The sequence below is a fragment of the Hydra viridissima genome, unplaced genomic scaffold (assembly GCF_058129835.1).
Source record: "Hydra viridissima isolate aposymbiotic clone 2 unplaced genomic scaffold, HvirCarnegie_v1 scaffold_4, whole genome shotgun sequence".
Lineage (NCBI taxonomy): Eukaryota > Metazoa > Cnidaria > Hydrozoa > Anthoathecata > Hydridae > Hydra > Hydra viridissima.
The window spans coordinates 18418068-18441865 of record NW_028324303.1 but is presented as its reverse complement, the minus strand read 5'-3'; the positions used below and the strand labels follow the sequence as shown (position 1 = coordinate 18441865).

The 23798-nt window shown below is 31.6% G+C and overlaps 2 protein-coding genes and 2 pseudogenes across 2 annotated transcripts; all 4 read right to left on the bottom strand.

The window, feature by feature from the left end:
* Window positions 1-473: 473 nt before the first annotated feature.
* LOC149890281 (uncharacterized) lies at window positions 474-1866 on the bottom strand (annotated as a pseudogene).
* Window positions 1867-1891: 25 nt separating this feature from the next.
* Window positions 1892-2642, bottom strand: LOC149890280 (uncharacterized; annotated as a pseudogene).
* A 1623-nt stretch (window positions 2643-4265) lies between these two features.
* On the bottom strand, window positions 4266-6507 carry LOC149890279 (uncharacterized). The gene is made up of 3 exons (XM_090085526.1): window positions 5945-6507; window positions 5433-5537; window positions 4266-5300 (listed from the first exon to the last, which is right to left on the bottom strand). The coding sequence occupies exons 1-3, from the start codon at window positions 5977-5979 to the stop codon at window positions 4880-4882; spliced, it is 561 nt and encodes a 186-aa protein (XP_089941652.1). The 5' UTR covers window positions 5980-6507; the 3' UTR covers window positions 4266-4879.
* Window positions 6508-15240: 8733 nt separating this feature from the next.
* Window positions 15241-19114, bottom strand: LOC145188569 (uncharacterized). The gene is made up of 5 exons (XM_090085925.1): window positions 19073-19114; window positions 17349-17558; window positions 16962-17038; window positions 16154-16854; window positions 15241-15994 (listed from the first exon to the last, which is right to left on the bottom strand). Exons 1-4 carry the CDS (start codon window positions 19087-19089, stop codon window positions 16814-16816), a joined length of 345 nt encoding a protein of 114 aa, XP_089942051.1. The 5' UTR covers window positions 19090-19114; the 3' UTR covers window positions 15241-15994; window positions 16154-16813.
* Between the last annotated feature and the right edge of the window lie 4684 nt (window positions 19115-23798).

Sequence of the window (23798 nt, the reverse complement as noted above, 5' to 3'; positions counted from 1 at the left end):
AAAATAATAGAAGCTTATCATCAGCTTTAGTACATTTGGAAAATTTTTCTCTCAGTTTTTCCTAATGATAAGTTTTTTTTATAATTAAGATAATTAATTCTGGTAATAAATAGAAAAGTATTAAAAAAAAAAAAATTAATTATATGAACCCTATTGATTTTTAGAACAATGGAAAGTAATAAAAAATATTATCTCTAGAAGTGCCAGCTTGCACTTTGCAATACATTACTTGCTCTCAGAAGATTGCAGAGTAAAAAAAAAGAAGGCACAAATTTTGGGTTTGCTCATTGTTTTAAAGCCTTTGTGAAAAAGGAGCATTTAATACACTTATTCCCTTGCTACGACTTTATGACAGAGAATTTTTTCAGTGTTTTTAATAAGTTTTTTATCATTTTTAACGCAATATTAGCCTTTTCTTTAGCAGAAACCTAATTAGAAAAGAGACTGAAGACTGACACCTTCTCAATTAGATATCATGCGTGCCTGTTAAGAACTTTTTGAGCTTTCTGAGCTGCATTAGAGAAGCCTGAGATCTGCCCCAGAGCGCCTAGATCATTGTATAAATGAATATCCTTAGTTGGTGCATCAGAGCCTTTTGTTGCTTCTAACCAAGCTTTAACATATAAAACTGAGCTGAAAGTCAAAAAGATTTTTCACTTTGCTACATCAGAATTGAGTAAATCTTCTTTAAAGATGAACATCTTTGGTGCATATAACAAATGTGACATCCATCTGGGATGATGATTTGCTCCACAGGTTTTCCGTATTTTAGGTTCTGATCCGTCTAAAAGATAAAGTGCTAACTCTGCAGCTTCCTTATAATCACCTCGGCGATGCTTACACTTTACTTGTTTCTCTAAGAACACACCAGTTTCATCTGCTTTCGTTTTAAGGAAAGAATTTTCAAGATATAGAAACCTGCTTAGTTTTTTTAGTGGGGCCATCTCTGCGCAAATCCATTCTTATTGAAAATCTTTGAAATCTATATTATAATTAGCTTTTTTTTCTTTTTTAAATAAGGAGTTCCAAAGTGCTCCAAAGATCAATTCTAAAATATGATGACGACAAGCCAGCCAAAGAAGAGTTTTCATTGATTTACATTCCTCTAAGAGAGTTGCAGCTCCATTTTTAACTCCTATATTACATGAAGGCGTATCAAAAACCTAGGCAACAATGTTGGCTTTAAGATCCCATTTCTCTAAGTCTTCCAAGATTCCTTTGCAAATAGAAAGTCCTCTACCAGACTATATAGGTTTTATTGATAATATTTTTCAATCAACGCAATGAGGAAAATCACAGACCAAAACAGCCAAATACTCAAACCTTTGCTCTGAGGTTTGTTTTAAAGGTTTTCCGTCCCAATGAAGTGTTAAATAATTTGATTTAATCTTATTTTGAAATTCTATTATTACTTTCCTTGCCATTACTTGCCTATTTAGCTTTCTTGATCTTCCAATAGTATTTATTGAAAGGCTAACATCGTCAGGTTTAACACCACCTGTATAAAATTATAAAAGTATACATTTCTTTTTAAATTTGTATACAATAATCTTGTTTATTTATAAATAAAAAACGAACCTAAAACTAGAATTGCAGAAATAATCATCATCAGCTGAGGATTTGATATCTTAGTTCTATCTGCAGTTGCTGTTATCATTGGGTGAGAAATGAAGTTTTTTGGCAAAACCACTGTGATATTATCTGATCCGGTATCTTTTTTTTCTCCTCGCTGCGTTTTAGAATTATTAAACTCAAGATCACTTTTAGGAAAATTAAAGATGCAGAACTCATAGAATGACTAGATTTAGTGACATTAGAATTTATGTCAGTCACTACTATAACCAACCAACTTAACAGTTTCTTCATCATCTATTTTCTTCTTTTTTCTTTTTCAGTTGCCACCTGTTTCTTTTAGGTTCTTTTTTTTTCTCCTAACATTAGAATGTAGCAAACTATCTTTTACAACAATTCCTCCAGTTTTTATTCCATTTTTAAGAGCTGTAAACCACGCAATATCTTCATCTGCATCCTTAGCTGATTTGGTTTTTCTAATGCCATTTTTCCAACTAGGAGAACTAATATCAAAATTGCCTTCTAATGATTGAATAAAGTTTTGTTCAAGTAAACTCTTCTTATTAGAAATCCTATTTTTAGATTTTGTAAGCAACCTCCATTTGTCATGTAGCCTTAAAACATTGTCAATACTGTACTTGTCTTGTTTAAAGGAATGCCAGCCTTATCCCAAAAGAGCTTGACTGATTTAATAGTAAGCAATACAGCTAACTTAGATTTAGAAATGTTGCTTTGAGTGTGTAATGTCTCCCTAACTTTAGTCAACTCTTCATAAGAGCTATCAATAACTTGCAAGTGATACCTTTAAATGAATGATGCAAATAATTTAAAACTTTAGATAAACTTTCAAAAACATAAAGTTATAGCGTCTTAATACAGTATTAAGCCTAACCTGAAAAATTTATAAACATTTCTGGAAGTGGGCAAAGAGCTTGTTTTTAAATCTTCTAACGGATATCCAACCAAATATATTTTATTAGTTGACTTCAATACTTTCAAGTATTTCTTTTTTACCGATTTTTTTAATTTGGTTGGTTCAATGTCATTTTCTTTGGTTTAATTAGTGACATGTTCTTTATCAAATATTTACTTTGAATTACATAAACTGGAATCGAAAACAAGATAAGCATATAGTATTACCTCTTAATTATCTTCATTATATAGACAATTACTTGGCCGATAATAATAAACAGTCAGTACGTATGTAAGTAAGCATCTAGGCCTACAATTTGTAAAATAATAAACATAAGATAAACTTAATGAGTTTTAATTTAAACTAGCAATAAGCAACCCGTAATACGGGTTATGGTCGGTCTGTTAATTTATAGTGGCTGTTTTCCACAATTTAAAGTTGCGAAACCTTAACTAATAAACTTTTAGAAAAACCCATTCAAATTAAAAAAATTGAACCATCTGTAAAATTAAAATAAAAAGTAGGCGGAGGTAAAATAATTTATCAATTATTTAACATTGAGTAATTTACAACTGACAGATCGTATCAGTGTAAGGCAGACATTTACTAAGTTACTAACACAAAACAATAACACTTTATCATGCTTTAAATTAACGAAAAAGTAAGGCTATATTCTTGTTTTATTTTTTATAACATGAACTTTAATTAATAAGATTAATATTAAGCGAACGTAAATTATACATGATTTATTAATTTTTTGGTATCCCCTTGATACATTTTTCTTTAAAACAGGAAATTGTCTTTAAGACGTTAAATGCACAACCAAATAAATTTATTAAAAATAACTGACCTTTACTATATATGGCACTAATCTGACCATTTTTATATGTATGTCCTGTTTCAATAGCTTTTAGTAAACGGTAATTTACTACCATTTACTAAAAATTCCTTTTGTTACTCGAAATTTAATTCTCTTAAATATTTTGACACTAATAAAGGACCTCCCTTCCCCGTTTTTGCCTTAATGGTGGTCAGGAGAATAGTTATTTTTATTAAGAGTAGTCAAGTTTTTGATGAAGACCTTTTACCAGAATAATGAAATGTAAAACAATGATTTACGTGTATAAGAATTTTTTCTTTTTAATATTTATAAGAATTTAACATATATAAAAATTTTTTCTTTCCTCAAAAGTGTTGCAAATGCAAACTAAGCTAATTAATTAGTTAAAAATCTTATAAAATTTAAGTAACTCGATATTTGAAAAATGCGCTAAACTACAATATTAACCACCCATTTAAAAAGATTCCCTAAATTACGTACAGCAAATTATTAGGCTTAAAATAGAGAAAACTTTAAAAAAATTGACCTAATTGCATACATTTATATCATTTTAACTGACCAAAATTTACAATAAAAGGTAATCAGGTTTCTTTTTATAAATCGTATAAATGCTCAACCGTAAATCCTAAAGAAAAAAAAAATGGAATTATGATACTATAATTACAACAACAACAACAACAACAACAACAAAAATAAAACACCACATAAAAACTTAAAATCGATTTACCTATTTATAGTGACCCATTTTGACATGGCAGTTAATATAAACATTTATCGAAATGTAACAATAAAATCTGTTTCGAAGTACAAAAGCATTAACAATACTATATATATATATATATATATATATATATATATATATATATATATATATATATATATATATATATATATATATAAAAACCAATTTAAGATATAAATTGCATTTTTACCATGTTGTCTTGGCTTTCAGTAAATAAATAAAAGCAGTAAGTACCAATAATGAAACAACCTATTATTCATTTTTTACAATAGTCACCAACATGAAGGTGTCTATTGTTAAAAATGAATACCAACACAAAACATCACAACAATAACACATAACAATAGAATATTTACATCCTTGATCCTAAGATCCAGTGAAGATAACAAACCAAATTAAAATATGAAAGGCAAAATTAGAAAACCAATTTAAAGTTAACTATATCTATCTTTTTACTAAACATATAAATACATAAAAGTATATTTGTTTTTATGTTCAATATTAGTTATTTAATTACTTCAAATTTAGGACATGAAAACACCCTAGATTTAAAGATCAAGGTTGCATACTCTCATACACATTACGCTAAACATTAACAGACATTATTATATATTTTTTTTGGAGAATAATTAAAAAAGGCTAGACAACACAACCTAGCTCCAAAGCAGGTTGACAACACAACAAAGGCTAGACAACACAACCTAGCTCCAAAGCAACTCCGCCTGGCACTAAATGCTGCCAAGTCACAACTCTGCTATAAGTACATCGCTTGGCTGGCAAGGTTATCAATCTTGCTCAACATAATGCCAAATCACACCACTTTGAAAACATAGAAACAACATAATTTAAACATATATACAACTATAAACAAATATGGTTGTATATAACACATTTGACTAATAATCTTTTCAATTTGATGAAGAGTAGCTTGTTCAGCTATTAGAAGTGGGACTGAGTGGTGAATGAAATCTTCCATCATAAAAAATTTGTATGTATTCCAGAGATGTAAAGGATTGTCAGGTTCACAAAAGGTCAAAATAATTGAAAGCAACTGTCTAATTTTCTTTTGCATATGTGTTAAAACCGCCTCAGAAAGAGTATTCTGCCATTCAGTGTCATCTTGCAACAGGCCTTTCAAAACACATGCTTCACGAAACATTTCAAGCACAATACCATTAACAGTATGCACATCCTCCCAAGATGTTGCTTGTTTTGCTTGTAAAAGTAACAGTCTAAGAAAAAACAATTCTCCAGTTAGATTAACTTTACACATTCTTACTATCACCTTATTACCACCCCTTTATCTAACCTTCCATTTACAATGTTTATCATCAAATATAAAGTGATAAGGAATGTCTACATACGAATAGCAATATGCTCTTTCATTTTCAGTATTGAACTTAAACCATGCCATTAGGTGCATATCACGCTGAGCTGCACGATCTAAAGCCATATGTTCTGCTCCTTCTCTAAAATACAATAATTGATTTTCAGGTAGATGTTTACCAAGTCACAGCACTTTAAAAACACGGAAAGAACATAATATAAACATATGTACAAACTATAAGCACAATAAATGTGTTTAAATATGTATATAAGGTTAAATATATACTAAAATAAATACCTTATATACATATTTAAACACATTTTTAAAACAATTATGTAACACATATTAACACATACACAAACAGTAAAAAAACACTTTACATTATTATAAAAACACATTGATAAAACAACTATAAAGCACTTATTCACACACATACATATCAAAAAAGCATATATGCAAACAATAAACGTGTGCAAACAAAAATTCTAAAAATGACGCAAGAAAATTTAAAAAGATACAAAATATATATTTACAAACAATTCTTTTTACCTTCTTTTTTTTCTCATAAGAACTGTAATCTTCATAACAACATTTAACCTTTACATACAATAACATGTGACATGCATTGTCAGTGTTGGCACAAAATTTTAATTTATTTTTCTAAATTTTCTAAAAAAGAACAAAAATAGTTAATAGCATCACAGAAATTTCAAAGTAGTGATAACCATTTTATGAAAATAGCATCAGTATAACTTTAAATAACATCCATACCTCTATTTTCCTTCTAAAAAACAAAATACTATAAATTAAGTAATAGACCGACCATAAACCGTATTACGGGTTGCTTTTTGCTAGTGAAAATAAAATTGCTAAAAGAAAAACTAAAACAAACAAAATATAAACGATTTAAAAAATTAAAATCCTTTCTACTTTTTCTAATAAAAATTTAAATCCTTTCTACTTTATCTAAAAAAATTGTATATATAACTATTTTTTATATAAATACTTCAACTATAATATGATCTTAACAACGATTATTTATCCTAATATGATTCTTTATGTAATAATATCTAAACTAATAATAAAATTCCAAAAGGAAAAAAGTTTTAACTCACTCAAGTGATCTTTCTCCAATGGCCGCGTGCATTTAGATAACGCGCTATTTCAAAGCCTAGTAACTAATGACGAAACGACGTTAAACATTAAACATTAAGCATTTCTGTAAAATTATATTATGATTCATATATTTTTGAACACGATTTTATGAATACCGCAACTCTTACAGGTGTCTATTGTATGAAAACCACTTAATAAAGTTATTGTGTTGTAAAATAAAAATCTATAAGTATCAGAAAAAAGATTTTTGTTTTGTTTTGTTTTACAAGAAAAGGATTAAAATATGAATATCTTATTAGAAAGATACTCAAGCATCTTTGTTAAACTCTTAGTACTTTTTACATAAGCGAAATTAAGTCTGATTTAAAAATTTCCCATTATAAAAAAAAGCGCATATTCTGTTTGTTTACGAAAAATGCTAATATTTGTTTGTATTTAACCGAATAAATTAAAAAACGGAACAGATATAATGGAGGATTTGTGGTTTTCGTTTAGATTTCAAATTCACATTAAAAATGAAATGCGGCAGTACTTAGAGATGTGGTACAAGAATATTTTTATAACAATTTATTTTTTTTAGAGTAAAAGGAACAATATTCGATGCAGCTAGTAGCAGAATTACCTATTTTGAAAATTTGTTTGATATTGTGCCAACCTTAATATATATATATATATATATATATATATATATATATATATATATATATATATATATATATATATATATATATATATATATATATATATTCGTGAATGTGATATCTGATTGTAATGTCCTCATTGTCAAAACTTCACACACTTTCACGGGAAGATAAAGCAAACGGGTGGGTCTCTCAATGATTTTAAAACCTGGACCTACGTTTGTAAATGCAATTTAATTTGGTTCCATTAATATATGACGACCCGAAGACATTTTTGACGATTCATTAATTTATGACGACCCGATGACATTCTTTTAAAGAATTAAGATTTAATCCAATTTGAATTTTGATTGGAGAGTAATTAATTTTATTTGCAGCAACATAACTTCCGCGTTGAGTCGCATAGTTTTTTTATTGTGCTTGAAATAGACTTTTGCAAATACTCATTGATATCTTTAATGTCGTAACTTCCATCAGGAATGACAATGTTTTCCCAATTGTATCCATTGTTCATGCTGTATCTGAAAGAATTGTTTTTGCTATTGATATTTTGAATGCTGTTGTACGTCTCAAGACCGAGAAAAGCCATTTCATAACTTTTCCTTTAGTCAAAAACGATTTTATCTAAAAAATCTGTTGTGGTCACGCTTGATTTTCCATCCACATCGATTGTAATTCCTGACATTTTTTTTTATTACGCATCATTTTTTTTAATTGTATTTTTTTGAAAATAAAAAGTGTCAAATCCACTGCAATATTTTCCATGATCCTTTTTGGAGGACAAATTGATAACGGCAAATCCGTGGGGTTGACACCAGAAATGCTTGCAGATTATTTTAAACTCTTCTTTTTTCATGTCGACAGCGACGTGGTCTCGATAAATGTGGTCAACGTTTTTTGAATCCTCCAGAAAGAGAAAAATAAAATTGGCATTTTCTCTAATCGTCTGACGTGGAAGCATAAAATAATTTTGAGTCAAATAGGAGCAGTCAACGTTAGAATACCTTCCTCGGATGAATTATTTTTCGCACTTGTTCTGCTGTTCAATTGCAGATCGTCAAAAATCATCAAATCGCTTTTTGATGCGTCAAGATCTTTAAGTTCAAGCACGTCGTCAGCTGTTTCAAAAAATTGACACTCTATATCTTCTCTGTCATCATAATTTTTCAGAAAGGTCCTCAATCACCATTTCAGGATTTAAATTCAATTTTTCGATTTCCACTTGTAACTTGAATAAATCAAGAATAACCTCTTTCGGTAATTTCTTCCCGAAGGAGCTTTTCAGTATTTCATATTCAGGCTGGAAAAGAGATTTCTCAAACACCTGCAAGTGGTTGTAATCGAGCCATCCAGGTCTTAGCAGCAAATTTAGCAGCGACGTCGTTTTTCCGCAGCCAGACTTTCTGACGATGATTCCTCTTATGCTTCTAGACAAAAGGTTGTTGTTGTTCCTTTTGCTCTTCCCAATATTCCATGACAAACCGGTAATTTCCATTTTTATCTTAAAAAATTTTTTCTAAATAAAAAATGTACTGCGTTAAATGCAAAAGAAAAACCGAGACGATTCTCTTTAGGAACGAAGTCTCTTGAAACAACAGGAATATGCTTAGAGGAACTTGCGATGTTTTCGGAACGACCAAGAACAAATTAATTTCATCAGCTTCGCATAGGCCCAGAAAAGGGGAGACTTGGTGGAATTGCTAAACAAACTGTCTGGCAAAATAAAGCTTCCGTGGGCAAAATTCCCTGGAGAAATGCACATTCCGGGTATGAACTTTGCAGGGCCTGGCACATATATGGACAAGAGACTTACTTCCACCAACACGTACCAGGAATGGAGCAGGCCCGTCGACAGGGTGGATAATGCAGCATATCACCACGATCTCGCCTACAAATATTTTAGCGACAGGCAAAACAGCAATGTGGCAGATAAAAGGATGCTCGAAGAAATGAATTCCATACCCAACCCAACACCAAAAGAAATTCACGATAGAAAAATCATTACTCCCATCATCAAAGCAAAAGCTAACTTCGGATTGGGTGTGCTCACGAGTGATCTGAAATGGACGGATCAGCTTGCGGAGGAGCTTCACGAACCAGTGATTCATCATTTCAAAAGAAGAAGGGTTATTGTGAATGACGTTGATGAAGTATGGGCCGCAGATTTAGTCGACATGCAATCGTTTTCAAAATTCAATAACGGTGTAAAGGGTTTGCTCATGGTGATTGATGTGTTTTCAAAGTATGGATTGATCACACCCTTAAAAAGCAAAATTTTGTTCTAAAATGTGGGTGAAAGCGCTAGGCGTACAATTATACTCCATTGAAAACGAAGAGAAAAGTTGCGTCGTCGAACGATGGATCAGAACGATGAAAGAGAAAATGTTTAAATACTTTTCAGCTAACAACACCAATCAATACATTGACGTTTTAGATGAAATGGTGAGCAGCTACAACAACACAAAACACTCTTCCATTAAAATGATTCTTGTTGAAGCCAGCGAAGAAAAGAACAAAAATAGGGTCTGGATGAACCTGTATGGAAAGGTGCAAACAGAAATACAACAACCGAAATTTTCCATTGGCGAAAAAGTGAGGATCTCTAAAAAGAAGTCCAATTTTAAAAAGGGTACATGCCGAGATGGACTTTCACAGTGTAAAAAATACACGGATCCACCCATGTATAAAATCACCGATGCTAATGATGAAGAAATTCAAGGCACTTTTTACGAGAAGGAAATGCAAAAGACAAATCAAGACATATTCAGAATTGAAAAAATAATTCGAAAGCAAAAGAACAAGTCATTGGTAAAATGGCTAGGTTATCCAGACTCATTCAACACGTGGGGGGATAATAATGAATTGATAAGTTTGCAAAAAAGATCTAAAAAATCTCTTTTTTATACGTTAAAGAGCATGCTCCTCACAAATTTTTTAAAAATGTTCCCTCAGCAGTAATCCACAGTTTGGAAGAGAGGATTAGAGAGTTGGAGCAAAGAAGACCGAGCAACATTGTTGTGCCTATAAAAAAGGTGTATCCTACCTATTATAACGTTAATGGACAGCACGAGATTTTTGTTCAGAAAGACATTAGATTTGTCGCTCTCACACACAATGATATAGTTGTCAGTCGGACTGAATTTGGAGAAAGGTATTGCAGTTGTCACTTTGATGAACAAAATCACCGATTAATTGAATTACAGAAAAAAACGATGTTGTTATTTCAGAGTCTGTTGATGAAGTTATTATGGATGTTCACAATTACAGCAATCAGGACGTCATTGTTAAAAAAGGCGAAAAACTTTGTAAAATTAATCACATTTATTTGAATTAAAATAATGAATTGATTAAAAAAATGGAAATATTTAAAAACACAGATAAAATTTATCCGGTTCTTCCAACGGCACCAGCGCATGAAGGGCACGTTTACCACCATCAAAAAATAAGCGAGATACAAAAAGAAACGGAGGATGAAAAAAGCAAAGAGAATGGCTCTCAACAAAAAGTACCATCGCGCTTTCAGAATCGTATCGAATGTGAACAATTCGCTATAGGTATTGTGCATAGCTCTAGGGACTGTGGGAATTGGGCTTTTGTCTACCATTATTGCCAGTCCAGCGGCGATTGTGTGCGAGGGTGTTGTCATTGGAGTGGGGTTTCTATCCATTATTGGAGGTCAAGTGAACAAAAAGCTGGCATTAAAAGCGGAAAAGCATGAAAAATTGAAAGTTCTTGCAGAGTCAAAATTGAACACCATCAGCAACCACATTTCAATAGCTTTAATAAACGGAAAAATAAGCGAGTACGAGCTGGTTTTGAGCGAGCTTTAAAATATTAAATCCTTGATAGACGAAATAAGGACAAAAGCAAAAAGCAACATGGACGAACTGACAAAAGAGTTTATGATCAATAAAGGAAGAGAGGACGCTATTCAAGCGTTTAACAACATATTTAAAAAATGATTTTTTAAAAACTAATTTTTTCACTTAACATAAACGTAAAAACTTATTTATGTTTTTTTTCCAAGTATTTTTAAAACCATGTCTTTTTTTAAAATACAAGACCCGAATGAGAGGGATGAGATTGTGAGAGAAGTGATTGAGAGCAGAAAGAAAGTTTATCAGAACAGTCTCAATCACAATATTTTAGAGTCAAAGTTTCAGACTGATTTGAGCAAGCCGTACAAGCCGCTCCTAGAAAGCAATGAAAAGACGATTAATAGCATGAAGGTTGAAAATCCACCAGTGTTCGAATGAAGTGAGGTTTACGATCAAAAAAGAAAAGAAATTTCAAAATAAATAAAGTTGGAGATAAATGTATATTGGAAAAATGGAGATGTTTGTGTATGGAAATGATATCATTGTTGGCGGAGAGAGGTACGAAGGGAGAAGTGGTCTTTGGGAGATTGTGACAAAATTTACTCCTCCCAACAAATGGAGCGACGTTACCGATGAAGGTTTGCAAATTTATTCAAAAATTCTGATCGACAGTGATGCTATAAGATCTGATTCATATCCGAACAAGCCGAAAGCCTCCAGAAGCAAAAAATATCGGCAAATAATTGAACCCATTTGGGAAAAAATGGCGCGTATTGAAAAAGGAAAAAAAGGTCGTGGAGTGATTTTTCTTCCGAGCAATCCGAATGCTCTTGTGCAAAGGCTCGAATTGAGGGTAGCTGCTTGGCATGCTGGAAATACAAAATCAAGAAATGAGGCTGTGTCCATATGCGACTAGCTGTTGAGGCAAGGAGAGATAAATAAAGACCAATGTAAATCGTTGATGAGGTACATCGATAAAACTATTTAAAAAAAAATTGTTTGTTTTAAAATGTTAATTATAAATAATCGAAGATTAGTGAAAAAAAACGTTGTTGGAGGAAGCGGCATTGTGGACACGATTAAAAATTTCTTAAGAAAAGCAGCAGCTTCAAGCATGCCAAAAGCAACTGCGAATTTGCTTAAAAATGCTGCAAAAAGCGAAATTGGAAGAGAAGCGATCATGGCTGCTAAGTCTGCAGGAAAAGAGTTAGCCTTTTCTGCCATCTCCACCGCTAAAGACGTGGCCATTGATAAAGGAAAGAAGGCGATTGAGAAAGACAGGGACAGTCTAGCCAGATGGTGCTGATAGTCCGATGGAAGAATTGCATAAAAAAGTGTTTGGTTCGCCCGTAATCAGAAAGAAAATGACAAAAAAGAATGCTATCAGAATTCAAGACCTTGTAAAAATGGGGAACGGCATGAAGATTGCGTGAAATCGTTTGAAGCTGTTTGAAACCGTGTATACTTTTTAGGTCCTTCGGACCCACATGAATTGAAAGTTTTAAACCGTTCTAAACCGTTATAAATTGTCTAAACCGTTGTAAACTGTATAGACTGTTGTAAACCGTTGTAAACTGTACAGGCTGTTGTAAACCGTATAGGGTGTTTGAAAGTTTGTAATAATTTAGTCGCTTAAAATGAATGAAGTTTTTTTAATTTTATAAAAAATGATAAATACCGACAGATTAAGTTACCGAAAATGAAGAGCATGGCATTGAAATTGAAAGAATTGATTTTTTTGAGTATCTTCCCACAAATCTCGATTTAAATTCTTCAGGAACGATCACTTTTGAGATTGATTATCAATCGATTCAAACAGTGTCATCAGAGACTTACATCCTCGTCGAAGAAGTATTTAAAAAGAATGACGGTACTTTTTACGAAGCCACAGACATTTGTGAACAATGCATTTGTGAACAATGCCTTGATGCATTTGTTTAGCGATATCACTTATGACTTGTCAGGAGAGCAAGTGGAGAGAGTCATTTATCCAGGTCAAGCCACCACCATGCTTGGAATGATGAAATATCCTTATGGATTTCAGCTTGCAGATGGATTAGAACAAATGTGGTACATGGATGCGTCAAATCTTGTTGGAAATTCAGGATTAAACGTTCGGAGAGATCACCGGAAAATTCTTTGAATTTTTTAATTCTTTTTAAAGGGAATTTAAAAAAATTGAATTGACTTTAAAAAATTCTTTCCGTTTTAAAATAGATACACAACATTGTATTTGAAAAATTTACTGAATGAAAATGGTGTCACAAAATCGGCAAAAGATAAAATGACGTTGATGGTGCTCGCGGTTGAAAATAATCTGATCATTAAAGATGTGATTTTGAAAAGAGCAAAAGAAAAGGGACATGTGGAAGAAAGAGAATACATGAAATAAAAGAAAAAAAACCAACCAATCCTACATATGAATGGCTCGGTCTGATTAAAAAATCGCCTATAACTGTGAGAACAACCAACAACGAAACGGGTGAGGTGATCGAATACAAGTCTCTTTACAAAGCGACGATAGGAACTGGACGTGGATGGAGATATTTGGAGCGTCGAGATGGAAAGGTGGACAATCGAATCAAGATTGAGTTTTTAATTTCTGAAAAACTTGAAAACAGTAAAAATTATAAGAATTTTTGAACAAGAAATTTTTTAAAAAAATTGAATTTAAGCTAAATAAATATCTTCCCAAATTAAAAAGATGGAAAACGAGCTGAATGTTTATTCTGACGAGAACTATCGATACCTGGTTATTTTTAATGAATTTGATGATGGGTATGTGGTTGAATTTGATGAATCGGACGATCGGTATGTGATTGATGATTTTGGAGATCGGTATGTGACTGATGCATCGGGGAATCGGAATGTAGTTCATATTGATGAATTTGGTGACGAGCATCTGATTGATGAATTTGGCAATCGGTATGTGGTTGATATACATGGAAATCGGTATGTGGTTGATGAATATAAACATTGGTATGTGATTCATCGAGATGAATAGATATCCACAAGAGTCGGAAAGAGATATTATCGCAGAAGAGTAAGAAGAGCTTCAAAAATTCATTTAAAATTATTGGCTGTGGAGATGGTGCAGTCCTGCTGCTTGAAAATTCGAAGGATCTTAAAACCGCTGAAAACTTTTTTTTAAACTTTTTAACATGACAAAAGTTAAAAAATTGATTTTGACTTAAAGAAAATCTTGGCATATATAAAATGGAAAGCAAATCAGTGAAAGAGTTAATCGCCATAGAGCGAAAATTGAAATATGGCTTAAAAAAAACTCTTTAATGGAAAATAAAACTGTCAAAGAATTGCGAAAAATCATATCCTTGACGCGCCTGTTCCAGGGTCGTCGCCTGTGCTGGTTTCTGGTTTATTTTCAAGGTTGACGCCCGCTGTAAGAAATGTTGTTGCTAACAGTTTCAATCATGTGCTTGCAACCATTAATCCATACGTCCCAGAGGTGGTGAAGAAAATAGTGAGCGAAGCACAGTCCATACGTCCATACGTCCCAGAGGCGGTGAAGAAAACAGTGAGCGAAACAGTGAGCGAAACAGTGAGCAAGAGACGGAGTCGAAAAACTACGATTACATCAAGAAAAAGTACTCTGAAAAGCAAAGCTACTGATGACCGACACCGACTCCCTTATTTATGAAATTTAAACGGATGATTTTTACAAAGACATTCCCGAGGATGTAGAAAGCAAATTTGATACGAGCGACTTTGATAAAAACTATCCTGCCATTCAAAGCGTCGGTTTCAAGGTTGGTGCAAACAAAAAGGTCATCGGAATATTCAACGAAACCGCTGGAAAGCAGATTGAAGAATTTGTCGGGCTTAATTCTAAATTATACTCTTACAAGCTCCGCGAAAAAGAACACAAATGATGCAAAGGGGTAAAAAGAAATGTCGTCCGAAAAGAAATCACTCATGATCATTATAAAAACTGCTTATTTATTAAAAATCAGCAGCTAATGAAAAAGAATGTTATCTGTTCCCAAAGTCGCACTCAGTGCTGACGACGATAAAAGAATCATTTTGGAAGATGGAATTCACACGTTGGCTTACGGACATTACAGATTAAAAACAACGCAATAATTTAAAATGAATAACAAAAGGATCAATGTGGAAGGAATTGTCTTGCCGAACGAAGCTCTCACCAACTTTCAATTGATAAAGACGGCTAAAAAGCTCAAAATAAAAAACTTTAGGGTTGTTTTTGTCAGAGACAAATTGCCTAAAAAAACTAGGAAAAAAGAATGCTGAATTGTTAATACAGGGGATTCAAGCACAAATGGTTTTCATAAAAAATACAGCTTTGAATCTTACGCTCAGCCACCTCTTGTCGAGCTCGTTAAATATTTAGAAAGCCCCGTCTTTTATAACAGCGAAAGGGTTCAATTTGGTGACACTTCTTATTGTGGTCACTTGTGTCTTTACGTCTTGAAAAAATTGGATGAAGGAAATGACTTTCAAGACATTTTCAATACCTTGTGGTGATTCTAAAATGCGGAAATATTTGGTTCTGGTTTGCTGCTAGGGCCAAACTCTCCATTCTCAAGCATTCCCTTTTTAAATTTAAATAAAACTTCATTACATCACCACACGTAATGAAAAAATCATGCACGGTTACATTATGGCGCAGAACCGGAGAATCAAAGATCACAAAATGCACAAAATGCGTAAATTACATAAGGACACATGGGCAAAAAGTTAGCACGCGATAAATAGTGGTGAAAAATGAAAATGAGCCAGAACCCAGGTTTCCTAGTTGTTGTATTGTACATTTAAATTTACGTATACTTTGTTTTTAGTATAGAATAGACCTAAATTTAGGAAATATATATTAGATATTATTTTACCTTTGACATGTTGTTTACATGATAATCAACAAAACTTTTCCCGTAATATGCTTGTCTTTGTACTCCTAATGAGTTAAGTGCCTTATCAAGTTTGTTTAGAAGTGGCCCAAATGATTTCTTGATATGGTTTTCTTCAAGCAGCATTTTCAGTTCTGAGATCTATGATTAAATATGTTCTTGAGATAAATTTTAAAAAATGTAATCAATTAAACAAAACTTAAATATTCCAATGTACAAGATTCTCAACTGTATTACTCCGGGTTTAATTACCAATCTAAGTTAAACTTTTTTAGCAAATAATAAAATATAAATAGTTACCTGTTCTTTCTTTTTCTTTGCAAAATGAATAAGGTGAGGTTCAAATACTAATTAAATTTTTTCTTCGTTTTCAGTGTTAAAAAGTGTTTGCATTTCAAGGGCTTCTGTTATAACACGTGTTTTATCTTCAAGTTCTTGAATACTTATTTGAAATTTCATTGATTTATTTGGCGCTGGTGCTCTATATATGCATTAAATTCACTCACAGTCAAGCGTTTGGTTGTTTACTGCCATTCGACCTGCAATTTTTATGTCAATTGTGTGACAAGAGTCTTCGAACATGTTGAAAAACTTTAAGTATATACCAAGTGAGATATGTAAAGCAGGAACTCCTATCTAATAGCACAAGAAAGTTTATATTATCATTTACAATTGCATACACCACCATTTACATATACCCCACCAACAACTGTATAAATCGTAAACAATATTGTATTACATTGTTTACGATTAATTATGTAAATTTGCGAATAATGCCTAATAAATAAAATCAAAATAATGAGAATAATCAATAAAAGCAAAGCACAACCGTTGGTCAATAACATTGTCACATAACTTGGCAAGCTTCCGATTTGAACCATGGTTGTTAAGTTTTGCTAGAGATCAATCAAGTGTCTTAGGTGATCGCATTTCAATGTTATTGTTAATTGGATTCGACATTTATTGACTTATGATGTTGCAAAACTGGTATGAGCGTCTACCTAAAGTAAATGAACAAGTTTGTGTTAAGAAAACAAAATAAATAATGTTGCATGTATCTGGCCCAGATGAGTTTTTTTAAAGAAATCTGTATTAAATATGTACTCACCAGTTGCAACAGTTCTTCCACCAATTACACACAAGAAATTATTATCACCGAATACAAATATGCGAATCTGTTTTTCTCTAAAATTAAATAGAATTAAATCATTATACATTTCTTTAAAAAGAAACTGTAATCTATAATAAACCTGAAAATTGTGCTAAGAAATGAATACTTGATGATTTTGTTTATTTTAAATATTGTTAGGATGCTTTTGAGTTTTAGAGTGCTTGAATAATTTAATTAATTTATTGTTTGTAGTGTTGCTAAAGTTATAACAAGAAAAATTAATTTTTGATTTTATAGTATTGCATTTAATTTCTTGTAGTATTTTTAAGTAATTTAATTAATTGTAGTATGTTAAAGTATTTTTTAAAAAAGATTTGTTTGTACCTATCTAGCCAATCTAGTGCATTTGTTATATGTCCTTGTAGATTTTCGATATATGCACATAGCAATTCCTTGATTTCATACGAACCTTTTGAATCTATTTTTTCAACCTTTAATGGTGCGTTTTTAACAATAACATCATCACATGACCATTTCTTAGCCACATTTCTTTGTTTTGCATTAGAAGCACACATTACATTGTGGTTTTTATACCTAAAAGAATAACTTTTTTTTTTATTATCAATAACTTTTAATAATAATTAAAAGTATTGAATTTATCTTTTTGAGATATCTATATAACACCTGATGACTGAAAAATGAGACAAAATTTAAATCAATTTATGTATGCTATGCATAATTATGCAATTGAAATAAATTAGTATATTTTTAGGGAATTTAATACTCTATAAAAATTGTATTATTGTTTTAAAATATTAATTAAAATGGCTCCGTATAAAACAAGTTTGCAAGAAAAAACGCTTTTGCCAATTAAGAAATTCGCATTTGGAAAAGCCAAAAATCTTCACAGTAAAACACTTTCTAGATGAAGGAGCATCGAAAGCGAATATATATCGAGCTCTAGAACGTGTAGACAATAATTTAGGATTTCAACGAAAAAAAGGAAGCGGTCGAAAGGCGAAAAGAATGGACAAAAAGCACATAGACGAATTGAAAAAGGCATTTGATCATCATCACGGTGTTTCACAACGTCACAATTGAAAAAGGCATTTGATCATCATCACGGTGTTTCACAAAATCACAATTGAAAAAGGCATTTGATCATCATCACGGTGTTTCACAACGTCAAGTAGCTCGAAGAGTCGATTGTGACCAATCATATATATCTAAAATTCTTAAAAACAAGACGAATATTAGATATTACAAGAAGAAAAAGATTCCACATTGAAGCTATCTTGAATAAAACCTATCTTGAATAAAACCTTTGTGTCGGCATATATATCAAAATTTTAGGAATTTCGATTTTGTCTTGGATGACGAATCATATTTCACATATGCGAATACAACATTGGCTGGAAACGATGGATTCTATTCTAGCGACGTGCCATCTACAACTAGCGACGTCAAATTCAAAAGAAAGAAGAAGTACGAGGAAAAGGTGCTAGTCTCTTTGATTATATCGCCCAAAGGGACTTCAAAACCAATGTTTTTTGAAAGTGGCCAGGCAATCAACAAACAAGCATACATCGGATGTCTCCGCAAGCGGTTAATACCCTTCATTGATGAACATTATAAAAATGAAGAGTACTTGTTTTGGCAAAATTTAGCTAGTTCGCACTATGCAAAGGAAGTGGTTTCTTTTCTCGATGCCAAAAACATCAAATACCTGCCAAAGGTAAAAAATCCACCCAATGTACCAGAAGCTCGACCAATTGAGGAATTTTGGGGTCAGGTGAAACGCTTAGTCTACGAGAATAATTGGCATGCAACAAGCATTCTCAACTCAAACGGCGTATCGTGAATTGTCTTAACAAAATGGATCCGGAAGTGGCAAAACATTATGCCTCAATGACTTCAGTTCGTCTAGGTCGAACTGCTTTTATTGATGTTATTGAAAACCAATAAATGTATATTTTTAAATATCATATAATTGTTTATAAATTTATTTTAAATTAAATTTGATAGCTATGTAACTATGACTATAATAACAATTTTAAAGTTGTCTCATTTTTTAGTCATCAGGTATTAATAATTGCAATCTTGTGTACCTAGATAATATTTTCATAACGACAGAAGTACTGCTCGTGTTTGCTCTTAAACTGATCATTTCTTCAGCAGATATTTTGGTTTTTGAAATATTTGATATGCTTGGAATGTATTCATTTTTCAATTTCATTAAAAGATTAGCAGAGATTAGCACAGTTTCAAAAGAGTAGATGTTTGCTTGATTGTAGAACTGATACTTTATGCACATATTTTGCTCATATTATGTTTTAGCTGTAATTGTCGTCTGCGAATCATGCGTAAACATACATCTGAACTTTCTTTGTAGGCTCTTGGTATTGATGTAAAGCATTAGGGCTAAAATGTTGTGTATATTATTTAAAATGTTCAAAAAATCATACTATAGTTTCCTATTATAAAGTTAAAAGCATTTTTGTTTTGTTGTAGTAATTTTAAAGTCTCTGTTTTTGTAAAGATAGTCTTACCCTTGGTCCACCTCTCGGAAGTTCAATTATATTGGATGTTGTTTGAGACATTTTTTGTTTTATTACATACAGTATTTTCAATATTTCTTGGCATAACACTTGTTTAATCCAATGCAAATATATCTGAAAAGTTTTTTGTAAATCTGATGACGATGACACTGATAATGTTGTTGAACTTGATATCGGGTTTGTCTGACAAGTTTTTTGATGTTTCTTTCGTTCTGACTGTTGGGTGACATTAAACAATCTACCACAACCTTGCTTGCATACCTCTTACAAATTTTCTATCATTTCAATGACATTGGTTGATGAAATTAACCCATCACTTGGAATTGAAAAGGAACATATAGGGCATTTTGTTTTTGATATTAGTTTGCCAATGATAAGTTGAAATAGACATGGTGCGCAGAATGAATGAAGATAGTTTTGATAATAACTTGTTTAAGCATAATGTCGCTGCAAATAGTACACACACAAAGATGCACATGAGGGTTTATATCTTGCAGTTTATGATTAAATTTTGAGGTAAAAATTGAGTTTGTATGTTACTTATTATATGTCTAGTCCAAATATTTTCACTATAACGAATACTTAAAGGTCTTCCGCTTATCTTTTTCTCTTCCTTTATTGGCCTTAAAGCAAATACATTCAGCTACATTGCAATTTTCAGGCCAAGATCTTAATTTTAGTTCAAACACTGAAGTAAAATGAAGATCTTGGCCTGAAAATTGCAATGTAGCTGAATGTGTTTGCTTTACCTTTTTCAATATTTCTTAATATTGAAAAGCATCTTTAACACATTTTTTGAGGATGCATATTGGGTGGTCCATATCGATTTGGATAAAAAAAAAACATTCTATTCTAATAATATGTTTTATTTAAAGAATACTATCGTTATCTAGACTTTCTCCACATATTTTGCATTATGTTTTTAGTTTTGTTTCATGAGACTTTCATTTTTACGTGTTTTTTTATTGCTAAAATATAAGGTTTGATGTATAAAATTTTTAAACTTAAAAAAGTAATCGGAATCTGATTTTTTTTTATTATAAAGTTAAAACCATTTTTTTTTAAAAATATATATATAGCTTTAAAGTATAAAAGTTCTAATAAACGCTTAATTATTATGTTTTAGTAGAAAGGATGACCATAATTTCCGACTTTTCTGCGTATTTTATCACAATAAAATTTAATAAATTTAAGTATTTCAAATAAAATGTGTTTTCCTTGGCCCCACATTTTATTAGTTTATAAATTTATATCTGGTATATACATCTTCAAAGCAATCATATGATCTTTTTTATTAGGTCACGGTAAAAGACCATTAAAAAAAAAAAAAAAAAAAAATCAAAATTACGATGTTGTTATTGTTTTTAAAGTAACGCATGTGCATAATAAATGTCCGCAAATGCTTAAAATTAAACCAACGTAGCATGCGGAGAAAACGATTTTTTGTTAGAACTTTTAATTTTTGCGCGCTTTTTGTTTGTTTCTTTTCAATAATACCACTTTTATTTAATCATCTGTTTTATTTTGCACACTTTTTATTTGTTCGTCGTCAATAACGCCACTTTTGTTTGATCACCTGTTTTTTTTTTATTTTGCGCACTTTTGCTTCTTCCTCATCAATAACACTTGTTTGATAGGTTCGCTTGCTTTTATTTTTGCATGCTTTTTATTTTTTCCTTGTGTGAGGAGGGAAAATGAGAAAACTGTAAAAGAAAAAATTATCTTTAAGTTTTTCACCCAACTCAAGCATATAACATTCAAACGAAGAAAAGAGTGAGTCAACCAAAATACCAGGTGGATATACATGATCAATGAGTGAGTCACATCATTAATGTTTAAAACTGTTTTCGCAAAAATACAATGATGTTAATTTAATTAATAAAGTTCTCGAAAGTTCTGTAGCCTTGCTAAGACAAAGACTAATAAAAAGAAAACTTGTAAAACCTGTCATGATAAAGCGAAAAAAGAAGAAAAGTTAAAAATAACGACTAAAAGGCGTACACATGGAGACTTATTCAACCTGTCATGATAAATAAATGATGAATGAGTAAGGCAACGAAAAAAAACAACCAAAAACTATAAATAGTGGAGAGACAAAAAGGACGAGAGAGAGGGGAGACGAGAGGGAGAAGGAGGAGAATAAGATTTAAGAGAAGAAGAAGTTTAAATAGATTTTGTTAAATTCTCCCTATAAGAGAATCTGATGAGAAAATAATTTTAAGAGATATTAAAGAAGATTTTAAGAGAAAAAGAGTTTTTGAGGATTTAATAAGAAACTTATGAAAAGAATTTATGGAAAATTAAAAGAGAAACTTATGAGAAGAATTAATGGAGAATTTAAAAGAGAACTTTATGAGAAGAGTTGGTAAGAAAATATTTGAGTAATTTTCAGTTTACATTATTATAAGTATTATGTATTATTGTATGTATGAGTTGATATTAAGAGAATATATATATTGATGAGAAATAGTTGCGAATATTGATTAAGAAAAATAAGTAAGAGAAAAAAAAAACAGTCGTAAGTATTTTTGTTTTTGTTTGCATTTTGAGTAAAGCGATATTATTATTAGTAGTAATTTGATTATTGCTTTATGCGTTAAAAGTTATTATTAAAAAGTCTGATGTTTCTATCGCGCTTTACTATATCTGCGTTACACACCGGCAGTCCTACCTCACATTCTATCACTCTCTATATTTGCGCTACCATTACACTTACATAGAACCACCGCAGTCACATTTAATCATCACATCACATCATCATTAATAAAAATAAATAAGATAAATTAAGAAAATCCGCCGCCCTCACACTCACATCGCTGCTTTCATTATCGCTGCCCCACACTTTTACATCACATCAAATAAATAAAATAAAAAAAAAAAAACCGCCGCCCTCACACTGGAGGTCCTACCGAGATCAACTTTATTCACTCATTTCTTCATAAATCAGTGAGACATTTGCACGGTTCACACTTTAGACTCTTTCATTATTAACTATTTTCAAACATTTAAATAATTTATTTTTGAAACAAAAGGCAAAACATCAACAAAATATTTTAAGAGAAGAAAAGAATAGAAAGAAATTTTTCAAACAAACTGAAACACATTTTTGAAAACATTTAAAACATTTTTTCTCAACACCAAAAAAAATTATGGCGAGTCATTCAGGTTCACCTCATAACAACAATAATCCTAATGTTATACCACTATTTTACTCAAAAACACCATCTGCACCCAACTGTATCACACCCGACATTGAAGTTTTACCAATAGAAAATTTTGATCGAGACTCTCTAGGACACGAGGAAAATGATAGGCGAGATGAGTATATCGATAAAATTATAAGTGAAAAGAAGATAGAAAAGGTTGTCAGAAAACTATTAAATTCCACGGCAAAACAAGAAGCCGAAGCTTCTTTGGTTAGACAAAAAGATGAGAGAAACACTCTTAATTGGTTAGAAAGAATTACAAGCTCATTAAGACCAACAATCGATAAGGCTAGTTTACCACAGTTTAACGGAGGACCAGATGATGATGTTAAAGAATTTTTTCTTCAATTTAAGAGAACTGCCACATTTAACAAATGGGACAATAATGAGCAACTTTGCGCTTTTCCACTTTGCTTAAATAAATCTGCTTCGATATTTTATGAATCCCTTCCAAACAAAATAAGGCAAGATTTACAATTAATACAACAAGCTTTTCAGAATGAGTATGAACCACCAGAACGTATTTGGATTAAGAAAACCCAACTTTATGGACTAAAAGAAGGAGAAAAAGGGCTTGAACACTTTATAGCAAGTTTAGAGAAGCTGTCGCAAGAATTAAAAGTTTCGGAAGAAACTAAAAGAGATCTTTTTATTCAAGGAGTTAATTCTAATTTAAAGAGAAAACTTCTTTTAAGCCAACCAGAAACATACACACAAGCAGTCAGAATCGCTAGAGTGAATAATTCAGTTAACGCTGATGATGATGCTCGCATAGTCGAAACCGTGATAAAAACAATGACAAAATTACAAAACCAGTCTGCTAAGCATAACACTGTATCTTTTGCCGATAGCGACACACCACCCGTGGCTGCGTATAGTGCAACACCTGCGAATTTAGCTAATCCAGAAAATGCGACTAGAGAAGTTGCAAGACTTAAAGAGGAGATCAGAAAGTTAAAGGTTGGACTACGGAGGCAAAATAATGGTAACTTTGGCCAAAATCAGGATTATAACCCAGCTACAGTAAATCAACCAACCTGCTTTATATGCAATAAGACGGGACATTTGGC

Excerpts from the sequence above, each read along its gene's own strand:
- LOC149890279 (XM_090085526.1), bottom strand. The coding sequence starts at position 5,979 with ATGAAGATTACAGTTCTTATGAGAAAAAAAAGAAG. Across the intron at positions 5,538-5,944 it reads CTTATGAGAAAAAAAAGAAG|AGAAGGAGCAGAACATATGG; the intron begins GTAAAAAGAATT and ends ATTGTATTTTAG. Across the intron at positions 5,301-5,432 it reads GAAAGAGCATATTGCTATTC|ACTGTTACTTTTACAAGCAA; the intron begins GTATGTAGACAT and ends GTTTTTTCTTAG.
- LOC145188569 (XM_090085925.1), bottom strand. Across the intron at positions 17,039-17,348 it reads GCACTAGATTGGCTAGATAG|AGAAAAACAGATTCGCATAT; the intron begins GTACAAACAAAT and ends ATTTAATTTTAG. Across the intron at positions 16,855-16,961 it reads TGGAAGAACTGTTGCAACTG|GTAGACGCTCATACCAGTTT; the intron begins GTGAGTACATAT and ends CATTTACTTTAG.